General features: G+C 45.4%; 2 protein-coding genes across 7 annotated transcripts in view; one reads left to right on the top strand and one right to left on the bottom strand.

Moving 5' to 3' along the window:
- LOC110486914 (far upstream element-binding protein 2) overlaps positions 1 to 1,664 on the bottom strand; it is a 10,627-nt gene extending 8,963 nt beyond the window's left edge. For 3 of the 4 annotated variants that reach the window (XR_016486058.1, XR_016486057.1, XR_016486056.1), the window contains exons 1-3: positions 1,388 to 1,600; positions 666 to 771; positions 464 to 523 (exon numbers count right to left, since the gene is read on the bottom strand). Coding sequence is in view for 1 of the 4 variants with exons in the window: in XM_036941658.2 (XP_036797553.2) it covers positions 464 to 523; positions 666 to 771; positions 1,388 to 1,513 (292 nt within the window). In the remaining 3 variants the exon portion in view is untranslated. Of the gene's footprint in view, positions 1 to 463; positions 524 to 665; positions 772 to 1,387 lie in introns of all 4 variants that reach the window. The other variant, XM_036941658.2, reaches the window with a different exon arrangement.
- On the top strand, positions 1,601 to 22,937 carry LOC110486913 (ATPase family AAA domain-containing protein 5). Of its 3 annotated transcripts, none has more exons than XM_090197229.1 (22): positions 1,601 to 1,656; positions 2,718 to 2,780; positions 2,897 to 4,632; positions 4,963 to 5,053; positions 5,185 to 5,343; positions 5,624 to 5,762; positions 6,189 to 6,255; positions 6,379 to 6,560; positions 6,859 to 7,007; positions 7,128 to 7,599; positions 8,802 to 8,898; positions 10,057 to 10,154; positions 10,365 to 10,498; positions 13,500 to 13,656; positions 14,117 to 14,287; positions 14,476 to 14,721; positions 14,864 to 14,928; positions 15,140 to 15,329; positions 15,425 to 15,588; positions 15,784 to 16,787; positions 17,077 to 17,232; positions 21,917 to 22,937. In XM_090197229.1, the coding sequence occupies exons 2-22, from the start codon at positions 2,730 to 2,732 to the stop codon at positions 21,993 to 21,995; spliced, it is 5,607 nt and encodes a 1,868-aa protein (XP_090053355.1). In that variant the 5' UTR covers positions 1,601 to 1,656; positions 2,718 to 2,729; the 3' UTR covers positions 21,996 to 22,937. The 3 variants fall into 3 exon arrangements, with proteins under 3 accessions (XP_090053355.1, XP_036797551.2, XP_090053356.1); XM_036941656.2 differs by lacking the exon at positions 1,601 to 1,656 and adding an exon at positions 2,095 to 2,543; XM_090197230.1 differs by lacking the exon at positions 1,601 to 1,656 and adding an exon at positions 2,168 to 2,637.

The following is a 22,937-nucleotide window of genomic DNA, read 5'->3' as shown; positions in this document are numbered from 1 at the left end:
ATAGTACAGACACCGACCAGGGGAGAGGGTTTGGATAGTACAGACACCGACCAGGGGAGAGGGTTTGGATAGTACAGACACCGACCAGGGGAGAGGGTTTGGATAGTACAGACACCGACCAGGGGAGAGGGTTTGGATAGTACAGACACCGACCAGGGAAGAGGGTTTGGATAGTACAGACACCGACCAGGGGAGAGGGTTTGGATAGTACAGACACCGACCAGGGGAGAGGGTTTGGATAGTACAGACACCGACCAGGGAAGAGGGTTTGGATAGTACAGACACCGACCAGCGAAGAGGGTTTGGATAGTACAGACACCGACCAGGGGAGAGGGGCGAAACAGTACTGACACAGAACAGGGGCCGGACAGTACAGACACCGACCAGGGGAGAGGGTTGACATTCCTGTAAGACATAGAGCAGGTTTTGTAGGTAGTAGGAGACATGAGGAAGAGCAACTTACAGAGAGCTGTGGCTGAGTCCACATCACTCTGTGGAGCCATTTTCTTGCTCTCAGGTTGATCTGTGGGAAGAAAAAAACAAGTAAACAAAGGTTGAATCTGATCTCACAATAATCTGTGTGCACACACTCCAGTTATCAGACGTTCACATGGGCAGTGGCCCTTTCACAGTCCCCAGCAGTGTGTGTGTGTGTGTGTGTGTACCTGGGTCCTCCAGCTGTCGTTTCTGTGCTGTGAAGGGAAAGACGTCTGGTGCATTGATGTTGTTCATAGGGGCTACCCCTGCACATTCACCAATCTTGGCAGCAATCTGATGCACAAAAGTTGAAGTCACTTGAACACATAACAGATATTCAAAGAGCGATGACATGATGAGAATGTCTGATTTATTTGTGCTGGTCCTGGGTATTAACTAACGTTGATAAGCAACTTCAAATATTACATGAGATGCTAATTGTTTGTTAGCGGAATGATGGTAATTCAACTCAAGCGGGCAAACTTAACAGTGTTGGCTGGCTAGCTGAGGATATATACTTTGTTGGGAATGCACTCAAAAACACAGACACGCTGAGGGCTCGAAGCCTGCTTGTCCATCATCAGGACTTTGTCTTTGCACGCAGCAGAAGCAGCCAGCTCTCAACAACACAACATTGGGAGACGGCGAACAGCATGCATGCATTGGTAACAACATCATAACGGCATTTCTGCAGTGGCACGTCAACTGGGTCTTCAAATTCACTTGACTTATAACGTTAACTAGAGAGCTATAATAATCAGAACTGTCAACAGTATTGATTGGTCGCCAAACATAGTCAGCCAGCTTTGCAAGCTAACAACCACGAAACAAGACAATAGTCACATTTTCTTCACCCCTTCCCAAGTGGCACTCACGCGCATAGCTACACTGCCTCCCGCTTCTGTCTCACCTGCCGGGCCCGTTGTACCGCGTCTGCAAAGGCATCTTTTTTTATTCCACCACCGTTACCGATAGCTAGATGTCCGCCGAGAGGAGCTCCAGCCCCGGGTGCCGGTACCGAGCTGTACTCCGACATATTTGCGGAGGGGAGATAGAAGAAAATACGAAAGTTAAAGTGGTGTTTAGGCCAGGACAGACTGCGCAGGAGCGGAAAGTCAGACGATCAAATATTCCGGAGGGGAAAGCAACCGGAGATGGAGCACTGAGAGCGGGAACAAGGTTTAGATTACTTTTCTACAAATAATGTAAAAACATAAGGTTATAATTACATTATCTGAAGACACTTTATTACAAAATATGAGTTTCAACCCCCAACGTTTCGGAAAATTTTGAAGATTTTTGTCAAAGGCAGTCAAAATAACCTTCACATCTTCCGTCTGTGCCTATACGGTTTATGGTCTGTGCACTGATCAGAGTATGCATTTGTAGTAGCTGTCATAATTTCCACCTGTACAGTACATTTATTAGCTAACCTTGATGGATCATCACTAATACAACAATGAATAACATCTACTTCACTCTCATTTATTTCAAAACTAGACAGCAGTGGGTTGATCTTTGATCTGCTTTTGCTGTATTTGTTTAGAAACAGAACTGATACTTATTTACAATATTACGTGGGGTGGAGCCTTGCAGTCCAAACATCAACAACTGTTCGTGACGTGTACATGTTCTGCCACTGTGAGTGGTGGAGTTGGTGACGCTAACGCGCTAGTCAATTTGGCGCCCTTTGGGCTAGACGAGTCAGGCGGGATTTTTGGAAGACTGAAGCTAAACTACCAGTGTACCCAAAATATGGAATTATTGTTTATATGTGTGTTTAATTCGTCGTTAATATCTAGAATTTACTTTGCAGTTACATGTTAAAACTTCGTTGTAGTTTCGTTAAGCGTTTTGGGCAGCTTGCTAGCCGACTATTTTCCAACTAAGGTTAGCCATGTCATCCAACAATAGTCGGATATAGCTAGCTATCTAGATAGATATTATATTAAGATATTTATTTCCATAGACAGACAGTTAGATAGCAAGCTATCAACTTTGCCACACAATGACAGTTCGCGTAGCTTAGAGGTTGTGTCTTCTAGAGGGATCAAGGAGAAGAGCTGGTAAGTTGTGTTCTTTTGTTTTAGCTTACTACCACATCCACCATTGATCTACAGTTGCCGCTTTTCAGGTTAACTGACTACTACTAGTTAGTAGGTAAGTTACCTAAGTACTTAACTGAACCAGAATGCCCCAACTAGTTAGTCACTGCAACTAAAACCATTTAATTATTTTAGGTCAGTGAAATTATGGCTGGTGTCGTTGCTATGGCATCTGTCATTGAAGATTTTGAAACTCAGGTATGTCCAACCAAATTCCATCTGTCTACACTAGCCTGTGTCAACGCATTGGATATATTTTTTAAATTGCATAGTTTTAATAATAGAGAGCGTAATTGTCGCACCTTGTTTTACAGCCATGCAAGAGATCATGCAAAGATGCCCATGCTCCTCCTGTCAAGATGATCACAAACTACTTTTCCCCTGTGCCCAAGCCCATGGAGAAACCATTCTCCCCACCCAGGTCCAACAACATCATGGATTACTTCAGCCGGAAGACCACACCAGTTAGAGAGAAAGGTAGTACCCCAGAGCAGACTAAGGAGAACCGCCTGGGGCCCCAGCCCTCTGAATCACCAGCCAGCCTAGACAGCCCTGTGAGGCTGCCGGTCAAACCCCGTCAGAAACAGGGCAGGAAGCCCAGCAAAGTTGCCCGGCAGTTACAGGAGACTGATGCTGATGTAGGTTCCACTGAGACGGAGGAGTGTGTGGTCTTAGAGGGGCCAGGAGATGAGGGCAACGTAGTGAGCAGCAGCTGTGGCTTCCTGGGTAGTGACACAGCTGCCCTGCTGGCCCAGTTCAGTGCTGATGCTGGCATGGCTGGAGACACCTGTGGTAAGAATGACCCTGGCGCGGCATGTCCTGAGAAGGCTCAGAAAGACCATCATCCCAAGGTGTACTCTAAAAAAAGGGCTCCTCTGAAGAAAAAGGAAAGTCGCGACGGTTCTCCTAAAATTCCTAGAAAAGACAAGGTGACTGTCAGTAAGGCTAAAGCCAAGCAGCAGGAGGATAAGGAAACAGAGGAGTATGTGCCCGAGGTCCAGGAGGCTGAGCTCTCTTTGTGTGATGCAAGCTTAGAGGTGAACGTGGGAGAGGCGTCTCAGTTGAACGGGAGCACCGTCACCATCTCCTTTGAGGACTTCCTGCAGACTCAGGGCCAGGGAGAGGAGAAAGTGGGAGAGAAAAGCAGAGTCGACCCGGAGCCAGAAGACACGTTGGATGTACCCAAAGCCAAAGAGCTTTGTCCCCTGCAGATATCTCCTCGAACCCTCACCATCCAAGCTGAGGTGCACACCATTTCCCCCAGCCACGAGCCAGTCCTGGTTGCAGAGAAAAAGATTGCCTCCATCTTCTCCAGGGAAAAAGAGGGGAGCCTAGCACCTGTAGTGGTGAAGACTGCTTCCTTTCCTCATCCCCAGTCTAGACTGGAGCTGCTGCCTGCCCCCAAAAGGAGGTCCAACGTGGTCCTGCAGGAGGAGGACCTGGAGCTCAGTGTCGTTGAGTCTGAATCATCCACTCCCAAGTGCAGCCAGACTGAGCGGAAGCAGTTCATGAGCGCTTTCAAGCAGCCAGCCAAGCCCGGCAAGGGCCCTGGGAAGCAGCCTGTGGACAAGGCCTTGGGGGAGGCTGTGGAGGAGGAGAACCACTCTGCTGCCCCAACAGAGGAGCAGCCAGGTAAAAATGCAGCTAAGAAGAAACCGCAGAGACGAGGGAGGAAGAAGGCCTTGGAGCAGGAGTCAGTTCCCTCACCCGCGGCACAAGAAGACCATGTTCCCATGGAGACTGACGCTGTGGAGACTGATTCTAAACCCAAAGGGGAGTCCAACACTGAGGCTAAACCTGGAGCAGAGCCCACCCCCTCCACACCAACAACAGTCAGGAGGTCCACCAGAGAAGCCCCTTGCAGGCAGACACCTGTTGTTGATCCAGTAACCCCAGTGAGGAAAACAAAAAAAGAAAGGGTGAAAGATGTTGCAGCAGTCACCGTGGACTGCCCTGTCCAGATGTCCACCCCGAAGTCAGACAAGTCCAGACACAGGCTGTTCAGAGCACAGATGGTCTGTCCACCAGACAAGACAGGAAGTCCCATCAGGTGAGGGATGGCCAAGATGTCTTTAAGCATAGTTTTTAATTGTCTCGCTTGTGCATCCTGTTGGTCAGTAACAGAGAGGCAATAGGTTTGGACATAGATTGACTCGTCCACAATGGAGGCCTGTCCCTAGTCTGGGCACTGTTTTAAAGGCAGGACGATACATTACTACAGAGTCAGACAGTAGTGCCTTAGCTTCATGCTGACTTTGTAATATCTAGTTTGCATTGTATATGTTTGAAAATAAAAAAAATTGGGCATTTCATTTGTTTTTGCTGTTTTGACTACCTTTGCAGAAACTATTATCATTTTATTCTTACCTTGAACCTTCAGGATGAAATTTACAAGAGTCGTCTTCCGAAGCTCTGCATCAAAGTCTGAGGGTGGAAGTGATTTTGAAATCCTAAGTCCCCTAGCCACTAAGGTAATTATAGCCTCTGTTTTTATCAGTTGGAATATGAAACCAATGTTTTGAATTAGCAACTATAATTCAGCACACACCTTCCTTTCACTTGTAGTTTTTCTTCTTAAACCCATTTGAATCCTCTTGATCAGGAATCCAATGCATCGAAAAAGAGAAAAAAGGCAAAGAAGTTGGTGAAGAAAGCCCGGGAGATACAGCAGAGTAAAAAGGCCTCAGCGGATAAGGAGGGTCAGAGGTCTTTCCGACGCTCCACCCGGAGCCAGGGCAAGAAGAGCTACAATGAAGATGAGGTACACTACAGTCCTAATGACATTTCAGTTAAAGATTGTAGGCTTTTCCTTACTTGGGAGAAGATGTTCTACTCTGGCTCAGTATGTAGTTGTACTGTACAATTCATGCTCCATTGATAACAATTGTCATATTAGAGATGATGCATGTACTTTTCAATACACCTGACTATCTTGTTTCCTGTCCATTTCTCCAACTGTGAGACGAAGCACAAGTACAGAAAGGCTTTGTTTCATAGATAACCCGCTAAACCTTTATTTTTGCGAACCACTGTTTGTGCAGAACTCAGTGGTTTGGGTGGAGGATAGCCAGGATGGCTCTGCTCTGACTGCCAAGGAGAAGGGAACAGCTCAGAAACGCAGTCTAAATGATGTATTGGGGAAAAAAGCACCTGCCAGCAAGGGGGCCAATAATCCAGCAGGTACTTTATCACTGTTAACTGAAGTCGTAACATGATTATAGAAAACATCTATCATTTGCTCACCCTGAAGTGTTCTGGCTACAGGATGTACACAGGCTGTAGTTATTTTTTAGAAAGGGAATTTTTGACATTGCACAATTTATTTTCAAAGCCTGGAGGAGAAGGGGAAGTGTATTATTTGTGTAGCGTGACAAGGTGAAAGCCGTACTTTGTTATGATTGTTAATTAAGCATTTCATTGTTTGAAGCATTACATTTGTTAAATGTCATTTGTATTTTGTGTACACATACTTGATGAAATCTTGTCTTATACGGGCTGAGTACCAATTGCTGTATGACTATGATTTTATTTATTTTTGGTATATGTATGTATTGAAGGACACTAACATTAATGTTTTGTGTATTTTTTTTTTTTTACCTTCCGAAGTGGCTCCCATGTTCCTTGGGAAAAAAGCACAGAGGACATCAGTCATATCCATCTTTGATGATCGCAGGTACACTTATTACAGACTTGCAGCTTATTACCAATAACACTGTTTGGTCTATAGTCAACATTTTTGCAGACCTCAACAAGACCTTTGACCTTACACCCCTAATGTGGCTCTTACCCCTTCTAGCTGTGATGCTTCAGAGAACTCTCAAGATGATGAACAGTTCCGAGCCCGCAGAGAGTTCCTGAAGAGTGGCCTCCCAGAGTCCTTCAAGAAGCAGATAGCCAAAACCGTTGCCACCAATGAGGCCTACACAGTCTCCTGCTCCTCCTTCCAGCCTGTAGTGCACGTGCTGCAGGCGTCACAGGGTGTGTGTTTTCTCCTTGCTAGCTCTGTCCCTTCCATCCAAGTGTTCTTATTAGTTGTATAAAGCAGAAGGGGTGCCACTCACTGATGTTTAGATGTTTTGAATGGACATTTTTACTAAGGTAAATCTTAAGCAACTGATAGATAATGAGTGTGCACTGCACTGAGATTTTTATTAAATAATTACTGTGCCATAACTGGGATTTGAACTGGAAACCTTAGCCTTTTCAGCGTGCTTCCTGCTCAAGTGTTCCCTCTGTGTTCTCCATCTAATTACGTTTTATCTTGGCCCTTGGACAGAGTGTCCTCTCTGGAGTCTACCATGGCCTGTTTCTCCTCGCTTACACTTCCTGAAGGAGCTTCGATGTCTACCATCAAACCAGCTTCCATCCCTCGATAGTTCCACTTGCTGTAAGACTGAGCCAGCATCCAGAGCGCACACTGAAAGGGTATGTTGTAATATTATTTTACACATTTCATATTTCACTGGTAATATCCCATGTAATATTTACTGGTGTACTTTTGTTTGTTAATCAACTTTAGATAACTGAATAATTTGTTCTGAACAGGGGTCTGGCTGGCGAGAAGATTTCTCTGAGCCCATTCGTAAGCTCCTAATGGAGGAGATCAGTGCATCCAACCCTCCTTTCCCCGTCCAGCGGTTTCTCACACGCTTTCTGAAGAGGCGGGCGGACCACCTCCAGGAATGCACAGCTTCAGAGGCAGACCCCAGTACCAAACTCGCCAGCAGTGCCCCAGCATCAACAGAGCCTGTGGGGAGAAAGAGGAAGAGAGTGGAAGAGGGTGAGGGGGCCGTGGGAAAGGTGGCCAAGAAGCAGATGTCCAGGAGGTCGGAGAAGAAGATCATTGTGATCGACGGGGGCACCATCTCCCCCGAACCTGAGCCACCCAGGAGGGGAGGGCGAGGGAGGAGGCGCAAGCAACAGGAGAACGAGGAGATGAAAACACCACTCCCCTACCAAAAGGACCCTGTGGGACTCCTGGAGGATTCGCCACTGGCTAGCAACTCTGTCAAAGATGGTAAGAGGGCAAATAAGAAATGATTTCTCTGTAAAAACCTCTTCTCTGTAAAAACCTCTATCTGTGGTAGCTGAAACATGGCCTTTCAGTTAGATGCTTAAATGTGCTTCCTTTTCATAACATTACAAAATACATTTTTGAATAGTCTTTAGTACCGTAATTGCTGGACTATAAGCCGCTACTTTATTCCCACACTTTGAACCTCGCGGTTTATACAATGACGCGGCTAATTTATGGATTTTTCCCGCTTTCGCAAGATTCATGCCGCCAAAAAACTGAGCACCGTCACATAATGTGACGTAAATCGAGCGCGCTCAAACTTCCCATCATTCTGATTACGGTAGTCATTTTGTCACCCTCATCATGGCAAAGACACGGAGAAATGCATATGATGCAGCTTTCAAGTTGAAGGCGATCGATCTGGCTGTTGGAAAAAGAAATAGAGCTGCTGCATGGGAGCTTGGCCTTAATGAGTCGATTATAAGACTTTGTAAACAGCAGCGTGAGGAACTGACTCAGTGCAAAAAGACAACAAACCTTTCAGAGGGAAGAAAAGCAGATGGCCCAAAGTATTTGCAGCCACTCGACATCAGCGTAAATCGTGCATTTAAGGTGGCGCTCCGTGTTCAGTGGGAGGCTTGGATGACAAGTGGGGAGAAATCCTTCACTAAAACTGGCAGACTTGATCATAAGTTGCTCTTCGCAGTGGGTCCTGACAGCGTGGAGCATTGTCAAAAAATCCACTATCATCAACGGGTTTCGAAAGGCTGGACTGCTGCGTGTTGAAGAGGGCAGCATGAGCTCAGCGGGGTATTTGTCTCCGGATGAAAGTGACGAGAGCGACAATGAAAACGATCCAACATCGGATGAAGCAATTCTGAGGCTATTCAACTCCGACACCGAAGGAGATGACTTCAGTGGTTTCAGTGCACAGGAGGAGGCTTGGTAGGCTACTGTTTTAATTTTTGTTACAAGCCGTGTTTCGTTAAAGCCTATTTATTTTTGTTACAAGCCGTGTTTCGTTTAAAGGCTGTGTAAAGTTAATTTGTTTCAATGTACCGGTAGGCACCTGCGGCTTATAGACATGTGCGGCGTATTTATGTACAAAATACATATTTTTTAATAATTCAGTGGGTGCGGTTTATATTCAGGTGCGCTTAATAGTCCAGCAATTACGGTAACTGCTTTTTTTATTCCACCAGACTCCGTAAAAGAGGATATGTTGTGGACAGAGAAGTACCAACCACAGCACTCCAATGACGTCATAGGCAACACTGCCTCAGTGAGGAGGCTGCACAGGTAAGGGATTGTGGTGTATCTACTTATTGACTCAACTGAATAGCTCAGTAGCTAGTTGTACTAGGCACCCAGCAGGCTCTACACAGGTATTACAGATATACAGTACATGGACACCTGCTCGTCAAACATCTTGTTCTAAAATTATGGGCATTAATATGGAGTTGGTCCCACTTTTGCTGCAAAACAGCCTCCACTCTTCTGGGAAGGCTTTCCACTAGATGTTGGAACATTGCTGCGGGGACTTGCTTTCCATTCAGCCACGAGCATTAGTGAGGTTGGGCACTAATGTTAGGCCTAGATCGCAGTCGGCATTCCAATTCCTCCCAAAGGTGTTTGATGTTGTTGAAGTCAGGGCTCTGTGCAGGCCACTCAAGTTCTTCCACACCGATCTCAACAAAACATTTCTGTGTGGAACGCGCTTTGTGCACGGGGCATGCTGAAACAGGAAAGGGCTTTCCCCAACCTGTTGCCACAAAGTTGGAAGCACAGAATCGTCTTGAATGTCATTGTATGCTGTAGCGTTAAGATTTCCCTTCACTGGCACTAAGGGGCCCAAACCATGAAAAACAGCCCCAGACCATTTATTCCACCTCCACCATACTTGACAGTTTGCACTATGTATTCGGGCAGGTAGCGTTGGCATTGCGCATGATGGTCTTAGGCTTGTGTGCGGCTGCTTGTCCATGGAAACCCATTTTCATGAAGTTCCTGGCGAACAGTTATTGTGCTGACGTTGCTTCCAGAGGCAGTTTGGAACTCGGTAGGGAGTTTTGCAACCGAGGACAGACGATTTTTACGCACTTCAGCACTCGGCGGTCCTGTTCTGTGAGCTTGTGTGGCCCACCGCTTTGCGGCTGAGCCGTTGTTGCCCCTAGACGTTTCCGCTTTACAATAACAGCACTTAGAGTTGACCAGCGTAGCTCTAGCAGGGCAGAAATTTGACAAACTGACTTGTTGGAAAGTTGGCATCCTATGATGCTGCCATGTTGAAAGTCACTGAGCTCTCCCATAAGGCCATTCTACTACCAATGTTTGTCTATGAAGATTGCATGGCTGTGTGCTATGGCTTTATGAGCTTTATTGAAAGCCATTGTGTGTTACATGCCATTAATTCAATGAATCTGTCATGTAATTTTGCATAAACCAATCCGTTTGCAGTTGGCTGAGGGAATGGAAGCTCAGAGCTGACAGGGAAGAGAGGAAGAAACAGAAGGAAAAGAAACAGGAGGAAAAGAAACAGGATGACGACAGCAATGGTAAGAGACGGTCACCTTGGAAAAAATGGCTGAGCCCTCTATTCTAAGATTTTGCTCTTGTATTTTCAGATAGCACTATGACTGTTTAAGCACGAACACATTTTTCCCTCCTTTGAAATAGTTACATAATCCTATATAAAAGTAACTTTTTTTCAAAGTTACCACAGAGTAAACTTAAAGCAGCCTGCTGTTCCCCTCTTGGCTACACAGACTCATGGGACACTAAAGACGGGGACTCTCAGGAGGGGGAAGACTTTATGTGTAACACCCTGCTGATCACTGGTCCCACGGGGGTCGGCAAGACCGCTGCCGTTTACGCCTGCGCCCAGGAACTTGGCTTTAAGGTCTGTTCATTCTTTACTCCACTTGCCTAACACAGCAGTCACCAACCTTTTATGCTTTGTGACCCACTGGCCGATCACAAGCCAATTTTTTATATTTTTTATCATGTTTCTGCATACAAATTTCAATGCACTCACTTTACACTCTGAATCAATCAATCAATCAATCAAATATATTTATAAAGCCCTTTTTACATCAGCAGATGACACAAAGTGCTGTACAGAAACCCAGCTTAAAACCCCAAACAGCAAGTAACGCAGATGTAGAAGCACAGTGGCTAGGAAAAACTCTCTAGAAAGACAAAAACCTAGGCAGAACAGTTGGACCCAGAGCAGCAGCAGCAGCAGCACAACCAGGTGGACTGGGGACAGCCAGGAGTCATCAGGCCAGGTAGTCCTGAGGCATGATCCTAGGGCTCAGGTCCTCCAGGAGGGAGAGATACAAAGAGAGAATTTGAGGAATCATACTTAAATTCACACAGGACACCAGATAAGACAGGAGAATACACCAGATATAAGACTGGCCCTAGCCCCCCAGCACATAGACTATTGCAGCATAGATACTGGAGGCTGAGTCAGGGGTGGGGGGGACACTGTGGCCCTGTCCGACAATACGGACAGGACCAACCAGGCTGGATATAACCCCACCCACTTTGCCAGAGCACAGCCCCCACCCCACTAGAGGGATATCAACAGACCACCAACTTACTACCCTGAGACAAGGCTGAGTATAGCCCACGAAGATCTCCCCCACCACACGAGCCCGAGGGGGCGCAAACTGGAAAACAGGACGATCACATCAGTGACTCAACCCACTCAAGTGACGCACCCCTCCTAGGGATGGAATGGAAGAGCACTAGTAAGCCAGTGACTCAGCCCCCGTAATATGGTCAGAGGCAGAGAATCCCAGTGTAGAGATGGGAGCTGGCCAGGCAGAGACAGCAATGTCGATCCAGTGCCTTGCTCTTCACCTTCGCACCCCTGGGCCAGACTACACTCAATCCTAGGACCCACTGAAGAGATGAGTCTTCAATAAAGACCTAAAGGTTGAAACCGAGTCTGCGTCTCTCACATGGATAGGCAGACTATTCCATAAAAATGGAGCTCTATAGGAGAAAGCCCTACCTCCAGCTCTTTGCTTCAAAACTCTAGGGACAATAAGGAGGCCTGCGTCTTGTGACCATAGCGTACGTTTAGGTATGTACGGCAGGACCAAATCTGAGAGAGAGGTAGGAGCAAGCCCATGTAATGCTTTGTAGGTTAGCAGTAAAACCTTGAAATCAGCCCTGGCCTTAACAGGAATCCTGTGTAGAGAGGCTAGCACTGGAGGAGTATGATCAAATTTGGGGTTGCATTGATCCTGTGCAGGTGTTGTTACACGTGGTCTGCCACTGCGAGGATGATCAGCTGTCCGTTCTGTCTCCCTGTAGCGGCGTCTCACAGTACGGACATTGCAATTTATTGCCCTGGTCACATCTGCAGTCCTCATGCCTCCTTGCAGCATGCCTAAGGCACGTTCACGCAGATGAGCAGGGACCCTGGGCATCTTTCTTTTGGTGTTTTTCGGAGTCAGTAGAAAGACCTCTTTAGTGTCCTCGGTTTTCATAACTATGACCTTATTTGCCTTCCTTCTGTAAGCTGTTAGTGTCTTAACGACCTTTCCACATGTGCATGTTCATTAATTGTTTATGATTCATTGAACAAGCATGGGAAACAGTGTTTATACCCTTTACAATGAAGATCTGCAAAGTTATTTGTATTTTTACGAATTATCTTTGAAAGACAGGGTCCTGAAAACGGGACGTTTCTTTTTTTTGCTGAGTTTATTTACCTCAGTTACGGTACCTTGTTCCCTCTAAGCCCGCACGAAGCTCCCAAGTGGTTTCTTGCATCAAACAACAGTTTCAGTCACCTTATCTGAAGGACAAGTGGATAAACAGGTTAATGTCAAGCCCTGCATGTTTTTTTCAAAAGTCTCATAGAATGTAGGCCTACATTGAACACCACATTTGCTGTTACTGTAGCCTGAATGACAGAACAGCTATTTCCATGTTAAATGTTATGGGATGCCTTTTTTTGGTGGTGGGCCACTCTGGTAGGTCTACATTATGATCAAATAGCCACAGCCTACTCAGTGTTGACAGTAAACGCGCTGGAAGTTGCACAGCATTTTGTAGTTTGCGCTCAGCAGACCTGAAATTTGATCTGTGACAAAAACATTTAGAGGGAACATTGATTGTATCCCTGCACATCGTCTGGGTACTGGTACCCCGTGTACATAGCCAAGTTATCAGTACTCATTGTGTATTTATTCCTCCTTATTGTCTTTCTATTAATTTTCTATTTTTCTCTCTGCATTGTTGAAGGGCCCATAACTTAGCATTTCACTGTTAGTCTACATCTGTTGTTTACGAAGCATGTGACATACAATTGGATTTGAAGTGTCCATATATTTGTACCTTATTTTACCAAGTAAGTTGACTAAGAACACATTCTAATTTACAGCAATGACCTGGGGAATAGTTAGGGGAGAGGAGGGGGATTATTGAGCCAATTGTAAACTAGGCATGATTAGGTGGCCATGATGGTATGAGAATTTAGCCAGGACACGAGGGTTAACACCTCTCCTCTTTCGTTAAGTGCCATAGGATCTTTAGTGACCACAGAGAGTCAGAACACCCGTTTAATGTCCCATCCGAAAGACTGCACCCTGGGGCATTGGGATATTTAGACCAGAGGATTTATTTATTTATTTAACCTAGGAAAAGGAAAGAGTGGCTCCTACTGGTCTTCTGACACCACTTCCAGCAGCATCTGGTTTCCCATCCAGGGACCGGCCAGGACCACCCTGCTTAGCTTTAGAGGCAAGCCAGTAGAGGGATGCAGGGTGGGATTCTGCCGGGTGCCATCAAATCTTTTAACATCTGTCTTAACTGTCTGTGTAATATATTATCTATGTATGCTACTTTGAAGGCAGGAAGTGTAATCTGTCATCCTTCTCCAGGTGTTTGAGGTGAATGCGTCGTCCCAGCGGAGCGGCCGTCAGATCCTGTCCCAGCTGAGGGAGGCCACCCAGTCCCACCAGGTGGACATCCAGGGGGTCAACACCCATAAGCCGTGCTACTTCAGTAGCTCCACCGCCAGGCCTGGATCCTCACCACGTAAGTTTAGAAGAAGTTTGCCTCTCTTCTTGCAGCCCAGTGTTTCTTTGAACAAAATCATCTCTTAGGACTGTTTGGATAGAAAGTAGATAGTTTGACACTGATAAAAATCTATAAGAGATAAACGGGTAACAAACCTGAGCACCATCTCCCATTGGCCTAAATCTATGGTATCTTCAGTTTACATGCCAGTTTCATTTTACACTTACATGTTAGTCATTTAGCGGACGCTCTTATCCAGAGCGACTTGCAGGAGCAATTTGAGTTAAATATCTTGCTCAAGGACTCATAGACAGGTTGTTCACCTAGTCGGCTTGGGATTCAAACCAGCGACCTTTCGGTTACTGGCCCAACCGTCTTAACCGCTATGCTACCTGCCGCCAGTTTCTTGAGTTATGTGAAAAGTAGGATTTCTAAAGATCCAGGTTGACAGGTGAAGATTCTGCTGTCCATCCCCCAGGGAAAGTGTACTCTCCTCGAAGGGTGGTGTCCTCCCCCAGGAAGTCCCCCCGTGGAGCCACAAGGGGAGGCCTGGCCCCCACCTCCCTGGCCAACTTCTTCAAAACGGGCCGACCTGGTCCCACCAACAAGGAACCTGCCAGTGCCAGCCAAGACCAGAAGCAACCAACCGGTTAGAATGAATTCCTTGTCCTTCTTCCTCTCTAGCTTGAGGTTTCTGTCAGTCCGGTGTTAAACAGTCTAGGTCCTAAATTAAACACAGCAGGGAAGCTTTATTCCCTTCAGTTACTATTTTGCATAAACCCTAGTCTAGTCTGCATACACACGTCAGAACTAAATATCAGTGTTATTCTCTTCCAGCTGTTCCCAAGAAGACCAGTAAAGCCAAGGAGAGTTCCAGTAAGACTGAAGAGCCTCAGAACAGACCAGCAGCAGCAGCAGCCATCACCAAGGACTCCTCCAGTGAAGAGCAGAGCAAGAAGACAGCCACGTCACTCATTCTCTTTGAGGAGGTGGATGTCGTCTTTGATGACGACTCTGGGTTCCTGGCTGCCATCAAAACGTTCATGACCACCACCAAGAGACCGGTGATCCTCACCACCAGTGGTGAGTGGGGGAGCAATCCACATTTCATGGTTGGAAGACTTAAGTTGTGGTCCATGGTTGTAGGTTTGTACACTGTGTCAAATGAATAGCACAGACCATAAGGTGACATGCACTGTGAGTTGAACCTGTTTCTCTCTTCTAGATCCCACCTTCAGTACCATGTTTGATGGCTACTTTGAGGAGATCCATTTCAAAACCCCCTCAGTGGTAAGAGAACCAATAAACTGGATGTTTTGTTGTCATGTACTCAACAGAGTAACGTTGGAGGTATATTTTAAGCATACTTTCTAGTTGCACAGGAAGAATGTTCATTTTATAATAGGAAACTTGTATTGTCATTTGCGTATGTTAGTGTGTAACTCCTTCATACAGGTGCATGAGTGTGTGTGGTTGTAACACCTCTCTTTCTCCTATACAGGTGAAGGTGGGGAGCTACCTGCAGCTGCTGTGCCTGGCTGAGAACATGCGTACGGACGCCCGCGACGTCTCCTCTCTGCTCCACCTGAACGGTTGTGATATCCGCCAGAGCCTTCTGCACCTGCAGTTCTGGAGCCGCTCCACAGGGGGGCGGAAGCTATCCCGTCCCCTCCCAGACTCAGCCCCCACAGGTGAGAACAGAGTAATGTTCACTAAATAACTGTATAAACAACGTTGCCAATTAATACTGATGGTGATAAATTTTGTTTTTATGTTGCATATTCAGTGACACAACTCCAGCCAAAGACAGAGGAAACTGCAGGTGGCTCTGTGGTGAGTGAGGGGGTGACCCCAGCAGGACCCCTGCCCCCCTGTGACACAGGCTGCACAGAAAGCATGCTGGGGCTGCTGAACATAGAGCCAGAGAGGGAAATGCAGGATCTGTTCAAGGTTGGTTGTCAAAAGTCCATCTCTTTCCTCCTTGTTGTCTTAAGAGGACACTCAAGATCATTTTTGACCGGTCTCTTGTGGTATGATCTCACATAATTACAATCCCTATGTCAAACCACCTTCTCAGGGTCACTTTATTATCTGTAAGTTAGTGTGGAAGTATTGAAGGTTAACCACAATCTATTGTCTCCTCAGAGCCAGTCCACAGTGGAGCCAGGTTGCTGGGAGCTGCTGACCACCAGCAAGAGGAGAGGAATGGACCTGCTCTACTCCAACATGGAGGCCCTGCTTCCCCTACCCACCACACACCTCACTGTCACAACCCACAGGCGGCCACAGGAAGTGAGCAACCGGACACAGGAAGAGTCCAGCGCTGATCCACAGGAAGTAGCCACTAGTATGAATAGTATAAAGCCAGAGATTGATCCACCACTTCAGACTGAGGTTGATCCACTGCCCCACCCCAAGGTCCAGCAGGTGGCAGAGGGGTCAGAGACAGACGGGAGCCCGGTGAAGGTGTCCTCTAGAATGAAGAAGAAGAAGAAGCAGCTGGGTACCCGAGAGGACCTGGACCCCTTTCACTCAGACTCTGATTCCGACGACACCTTCCTCTCCCTCCACACTAAACCACCTCCCAACCCCCCTCAGACACAGACGGAAGGGGAGGACAGTCAGGACGATTCTACCAGCAACAAGTTTGAACTAGAATCTGTGAAGGTCAGAGAGGAAGAGGTAAAGGAGAAGGCCCCTCCCCCTGTGAGGATGAGGGTGCCGCTCACCGCGGAGCAGAGGATGAAGAGTGAGCCTGTGTCCCACTGCCTGGGCTCTCTGGCAGAGTTCCTCGACCACATGTCCCTCCTGGACTCCTCCCTTTGCCGCCACACCTCACCTGTAGGTGGCGCCAGATACACACACAGGACATTCGGCCTGAGAGTCGAGATTAAAGACGGGATGAATGACGAGTCCGGGGAGGAGTGCCATGGAGGGAGCTGGGTAGAGGGGGAGAGAGCGGGGGAGATCCAGGCTGCTGTGGAGGCTCTGAGCTTCCAGAGGTGCAGGGCTGGGGTGGAGGAGGCGTGGGGTACAGCTCAGGGTCTAGAGGGGGAACTGGGGAAGGAGGCTGTGAACGAGCTCACACTCCCTGTGGCCCCGCACAGACGGGGCTTCAGACTCACCCAGGACAGCCCCTGTGAACCAAAGTGAGTCGTCTTGTCTGTTTGTCCTTCACTGTATGGCTTATAATGATCAGTTGACAGGGTATTGCTTACTGAGTTTATAATTTATATGTAAAATATTGTATTCATGTATTAATTCATTATTTGATCAGTGAGTAGAATTTTAGTATTCAACATCTGAAAGAAAAGTTTAATTTGGTAGATATATGTATTTATGTATTACGCCCCTTCATCAGAAGTCAGAATCAGAAGTCGTCACAAAGTGCATTTTAAGGAATCTAACCTATCCTGTTTGCTGCTGTTGTTCCTCCAGAGTTCTCCAGAAGAGGAGGGAGGTGATGGACATTCTACCCAGGCAAGTGGCAGGGACGCTGGGTAACAGACCTGCTGCTGCCCTGGACTTCCTTCCCTTCCTACGGACCATCTGCCGATCAGAGACGCTCAAGGAGCAGTTCAAGGTTAAACGCAGGTGAGAGGTCAGTGGTTATAGGTGCGGAGGTCAGGGGTAAGGTTAAATGGAGGTGAGAGGTTAAAGGTTGTGGATGTGGAAATCAGGATCAGAGTTAAACAGGGTTTTAGGGGGACACCCAGCTTTGAACCACCTCAAATCTGTCTCATTCTGTATAGATTGATATCTAGAGACCAAGCTGCTCTCCATTCAGTATAGATTGATATCTAGAGACCAAACTGCTCTCCATTCAGTATAGATTGATATCTAGAGACCAAGCTGCTCTCCATTCAGTATAGATTGATATATAGAGACCAAGCTGCTCTCCATTCAGTATAGATTGATATCTAGAGACCAAGCTGCTCTCCATTCAGTATAGATTGATATCTAGAGACCAAGCTGCTCTCCATTCAGTATAGATTGATATCTAGAGACCAAGCTGCTCTCCATTCAGTATAGATTGATATCTAGAGACCAAGCTGCTCTCCATTCAGTATAGATTGATAATTACATACTTTTTAGTTTTTGTCTGTATACCGTGTACAAGACAGCCTAACCAATACTATTAAATCATTGATATTTATACAATGCCTTTGGGAAGGTATTCAGACACCTTGACTTTTCCCACATTTTGTTAGGTTACAGCCTTATTCTAAAATGTATGAACAAATATTTTCCCCTCATCAATCTACACACAATAAATACCCCATAATGATCAAGCAAAACATTTTTTGTTTTTTACAAATGTATACAAATAAATACACCTTTACATAAGTATTCAGACCCTTCACTCAGTACCTTGTTCAATAACCTTATGGCAGAGATTACAGCCTCAGGTCTTCTTGGGTATGACACTACATGCTTGGCACACCTGTGTTTGGGGAGTTTCTCCCATTTCTTCTCTGCAGATCCTCAAGCTCTGTCAGGTTGGATGGGGAGTGTTCCTGCACAGCTATTTTCAGGTCTCTCCAGAGATGTTCGATCGGGTTCAAGTCTGGGCTCTGGCTGGGCCACTCAAGGACATTCAGAGACTTGTCCTGAAGCCACTCTTGCATTGTCTTGGCTGGATGCTTAGGGTTGTTGTCCTGTTGAAAGGTGAACCTTCGCCACAGTCTGAGGTCATGAGCGCTCTGGAGCAGGTTTTCATCAAGGATCTCTCTCTGTTTTTTGCTCCGTTCATCTTTGCCTTGATCCTGACTAGTCTCCCCCAGTCCCTGCCGGTGAAAAACATCTCCACAGCATGATGCTGCTGCCACCATGCTTCACCGTAGGGATGGTGCCAGGTTTCCTCCAGACGCTTGGCATTCAGGCCAAAGAGTTCAATCTTAGTTTCATCAGACCAGAGAATCTTGTTTCATGGTGTGAGAGTCTATTAGGAGCTTTTGGCAAACTCATAGCAGGCCGTCGTGTGCCTTTTACTGAGGAGTGGCTTCAGTCTGGCCACTCTACCATAACGGCCTAATTGGTGGACTGCTGCAGAGATGGTAGACTAGTGGTTAGAGTGTGGGGCCAGTAACCGAAAGGTTGAATCAATTTTAGAATAAGGCTGTAACGTAACAAAATGTTGAAAAGGTCGAGGGGTTGGCACTATTAAATTAAACCCCCTTTTGCCCTCAGAACAGCCTCAATTCATTGTGTCAAGTTGGATGTCCATTGGATGGTGGACCATTCTTAATACACACTGGAAACTGTTGAGTGTGAAAAACCCAGCAGAGTTGCAGTTCTTGACACAAACCGGTGTACCTGGCACCTACTACCATACCCCGTTCAAAGGCACTTACATTTGTCTTGCCCATTCACCCTCTGAATGGCATGTTACACAATCCCTCAGGGGTTAAAAATACTATTTTAACCCGCCCCCCCCATATTCATTTACACTGATTTGAAGTGGATTTAACAGGTGACATAAATAAGGGATCATAGCTTTCACCTGGATTCACCTAATCTGTCATGGAAAGAGCAGGTGTTCCTAATGTTTTGTACACTGTTTTGTTATTATTCAGGCATAATGTAAGGGTGTATCATTTTAATAGGGCTGGACATGGTATTTGAGTTATGTCATGCTCTCACTCTGTTAATATAATGGAATAAGGAAGCTGTCCGTTTTAATAATTCAAATCAAATGGGTCCTTACATTTGTCCTATTTCACACATGTACAAGCACGTGTCAATTGGATATTTATTTTTTGCTTATCACACCCCTGAGGGTGGGGTTGGAGCCAGGGATCAGCCATTATTGACGGTGATGCATGTTTCCATCCTCACTTCTGTTTCATACCCTAGGCTGTGGGTCTGAGGTATGTTTCAGAATGACAGTAGTTATTTTAATCTAGTTGTTAGTTAATTCCATAGAAACCCACAGGTCAGTGAGGTCACTTATCTTCATGCTCACTCAAAGAATTGGAAGCTTTCCCATTAGATCTAGATTCCTGAGAACAACTCCAGCTGCTGTCGCACACTTCAAAATAATTTATCCAGATACCTTGACAAAATACTGTAATCATTTAGTTTGAGATGGATGATAGATGGACAGATGTAGTCTCAACAAGAAAGGTTGTGTGCTTTGGGTTTGCTATTGTACCCGGTGGCACCGCTTACGTGTAGTTTAAGCTGAGGGTGGAAATGGGTAGAAGGATATCTGTTTGGGGCTCCCGAGTGGCGCAGCGGTCTAAGGCACTGCATCTCAGTGGAAGAGTTGTCACTACAATCCCTGGTTCAAATCCAGGCCGTATCACATCTGGCTGTGATTGGGAGTCCCACAATTGGCCCAGCATCGTCCGGGGCAGGCCGTCATTGTAAATAAGAATTTCTTCTTAACGGACTTGTCTAGTTAAATTAAAATGTAAGTAAAATGTTAGTCTATGTGGTGGGTTAGTGCATTTCTAATCACCCCCAGAATGGCTTTCTCTGTAGCTCGTGTCGATAAGTCTGTGGTGTGAGGTTGTGTATAGGATAAATATACAGTTGAAGTCGGACAATTACATACACTTAGGTTGGAGTCAATAAAACTTGTTTTTAAACCACTCCACAAATTTCTTGTTAACAAACTATAGTTTTGGCAAGTCGGTTAGGACATCTACTTTGTGCATGACACAAGTCATTTTTCCAATAATTGTTTACATACAGTGAATTATAAGTGAAATAATCTGTATCACAATTCCAGTGGGTCAGAAGTTTACATACACTAAGTTGACTGTGCCTTTAAACAGCTTGGAAAATTCCCCAAAATGATGTCATGGCTTTAGAAGCTTCTGATAGGCTAATTGACGTCATTTGAGTCAATTTGAGGTTTTCCTGTGGATGTATTTCAAGGCCTACCTTCAAACTCAGTGCCTCTTTGCTTGACATCATGGGAAAATCAAAAGAAATCAAACAAAAAATTGGAGACCTCCACAAGTCTGGTTCATTCTTGGGAGCAATTTCCAAATGCCTGAATGTACCACGTTCATCTGTACAAACAATAGTACGCAAGTATAAACACCATGGGACCACGCAGCCATCATACCGCTCAGGAAGGAGATGCGTTCTGTCTCCTAGAGATTAATGTACTTTGGTGCAAAACGTGCAAATCAATCCCAGAACAACAGCAAAGGACCTTGTGAAGATGCTGGAGGAAACAGGTACAAAAGTATCCACAGTAAAACGAGTCCTATATCAACATAACCTGAAAGGCCGCTCAGCGACTGCACATGGGGACAAAGATCGTACTTTTTGGAGAAATGTCCTCTGGTCTGATGAAACAAAAATAGAACTCTTTGACCATGATGACCATTTAAGTTTGGAGGAAAAAGGGGGAGGCTTGCAAGCCGAAGAACACCATCCCAACCGTGATGCACGGGGGTGGCACCATCATGTTGTGGGGGTGCTTTGATGCAAGAGGGACTGGTGCACTTCACAAAATAGATGGCATCATGAGGCAGGAAAATTATGTGGATATATTGAAGCAGCATCTCAAGACATCAGTCAGGAAGTTAAAGCTTGGTCGCAAATGGTTCTTCCAAATGGACAATGACTCCAAGCATACTTTCGAAGTTGTGGCAAAATGACTTAAGGACAACAAAGTAAAGGTATTGGAGTGGCCATCACAAAGTCCTGAACTCAATCCCATAGAAAATGTGTGGGCAGAACTGAAAAGGCGTGCGAGCAAGGAGGCCTACAAACCTGACTCAGTTACACCAGCTCTGTCAGGAGGAATGGGCCAAAATTCACCTAACTTATTGTGGGAAGCTTGTGGAAGGCTACCTGAAACGTTTGACCCAAGTTAAACAATTTAAAGGCAATGCTACCAAATACTAATTGAGTGTATGTAAACTTCTGACCCAATGGGAATGTAATGAAAGAAATAAAATCTGAAATATATCATTCTCCTATTGTTCTGACATTTCACATTCTTAAAATAAAGTGGTGATCCTAACTGACCTAAGACAGAGAATTTTTACTAGGATTAAATGTCAGGAATTGTGAAACTGAGTTTAAATGTATTTGGCTAAAGTGTATGTAAACGTCTGACTTCAACTGTATATGAATTTACATAACTTTTTAGTAATTTAGCAGATGCTCTTATCCAGATGGACTTACAGTTGGTAATGTATTCTAGTAACCCTGTGTGCTGCACTGAAGGCCATTTAGGAACATGCTACAGTATGCCTGTCACTTATCTAAACAATTTGACTAGTTTGAAAATGTCTTTCTCCCCCCACATTAGGTTCCTCCACTACCTGGATGCCATTCACCTGGGCCTTCCCAAGAACACTCTGCAATACCTAGCAGAGGACTTCCCTTGAACTAGAGAGAAGTGCACTGGTGTTTCTCAAATAGGGGGTTTAAGGACATTCAGGTCGCCCAATTTGAGGCTTGATGACCGTATGAAAGCAATCCATTAGGTACCGAATGGAAGAAATCTGACACAAGGACGGACTGACTACCTGAGAGTGTCGAATTAGAAGGCTAGTTTTTTCTCTTATGCCATTGCAAAACGTTTTGCTACGGTGTGCCCTAATGAATACGACCCCTCAATTGCTACTAAAAGTCAATGACCAGAAATCTGCGGATCAATTCCCTCTTGGGACCTGGAGTGAGGTTCATCATGGATCCCTTTGAAGAGTGCTGAAACACTATTCACCTCTTCAATATGTATTTGTACTGTAATATAAAAATGGGAGTGTGTAAATGTGTATCAGTACATTTTATAGTTGTGGCTTTAACGAAGATGTGCCTGTTTTTGTATTCTGCTGTGCATTTGGCAAAGTGTTTCATGAACTAATAAATTCCAATGTTATATGCTGAGAGATCATTTGTAAGATTTGAATAACATACTTGTAGAAATTGTCAGTTTAAAAGGCTGTGTTTTTGTTGTCAAACTACACAATATTAACACAATCCTGTTCAAGCACTTCATATCACTTTTTTTTACTGTTCGTATAATATAAATCCCACACACTTTACTAGTCCAAAGTGTTATTCTCTCATGAAATACAATGGCTTCATTATCTAATTGCAGGGAAGGATCAGTGATGTGTATATGTAAATCATTGGGTAGGATGTCTTTTTAAATATATTAACATTAATCAAGTCGGGTTAGATTGAGCACAACACAATCTAATGTAACAGAAGTGATTATTAAATATTTTTGTATTGTTTACATCTTTTGGTAAATTAATGTAATAAAACTTGGAAATAAAAAAGGACACGTGTAATAAGCCGCAGACGCTGCGTATCAAACAAAA

Source organism: Oncorhynchus mykiss, chromosome 13 (genome assembly GCF_057628025.1).
Source record: "Oncorhynchus mykiss isolate SJ-2025 chromosome 13, ASM5762802v1, whole genome shotgun sequence".
Taxonomy (NCBI): domain Eukaryota; kingdom Metazoa; phylum Chordata; class Actinopteri; order Salmoniformes; family Salmonidae; genus Oncorhynchus; species Oncorhynchus mykiss.
This window is presented reverse-complemented; position numbering and strand designations above follow the sequence as displayed.

Excerpts from the sequence above, each read along its gene's own strand:
- LOC110486913 (XM_090197229.1), top strand. The coding sequence starts at position 2,730 with ATGGCTGGTGTCGTTGCTATGGCATCTGTCATTGAAGATTTTGAAACT. Across the intron at positions 7,600-8,801 it reads TAGCAACTCTGTCAAAGATG|ACTCCGTAAAAGAGGATATG; the intron begins GTAAGAGGGCAA and ends TTATTCCACCAG. Across the intron at positions 13,657-14,116 it reads CAGGCCTGGATCCTCACCAC|GGAAAGTGTACTCTCCTCGA; the intron begins GTAAGTTTAGAA and ends TCCATCCCCCAG.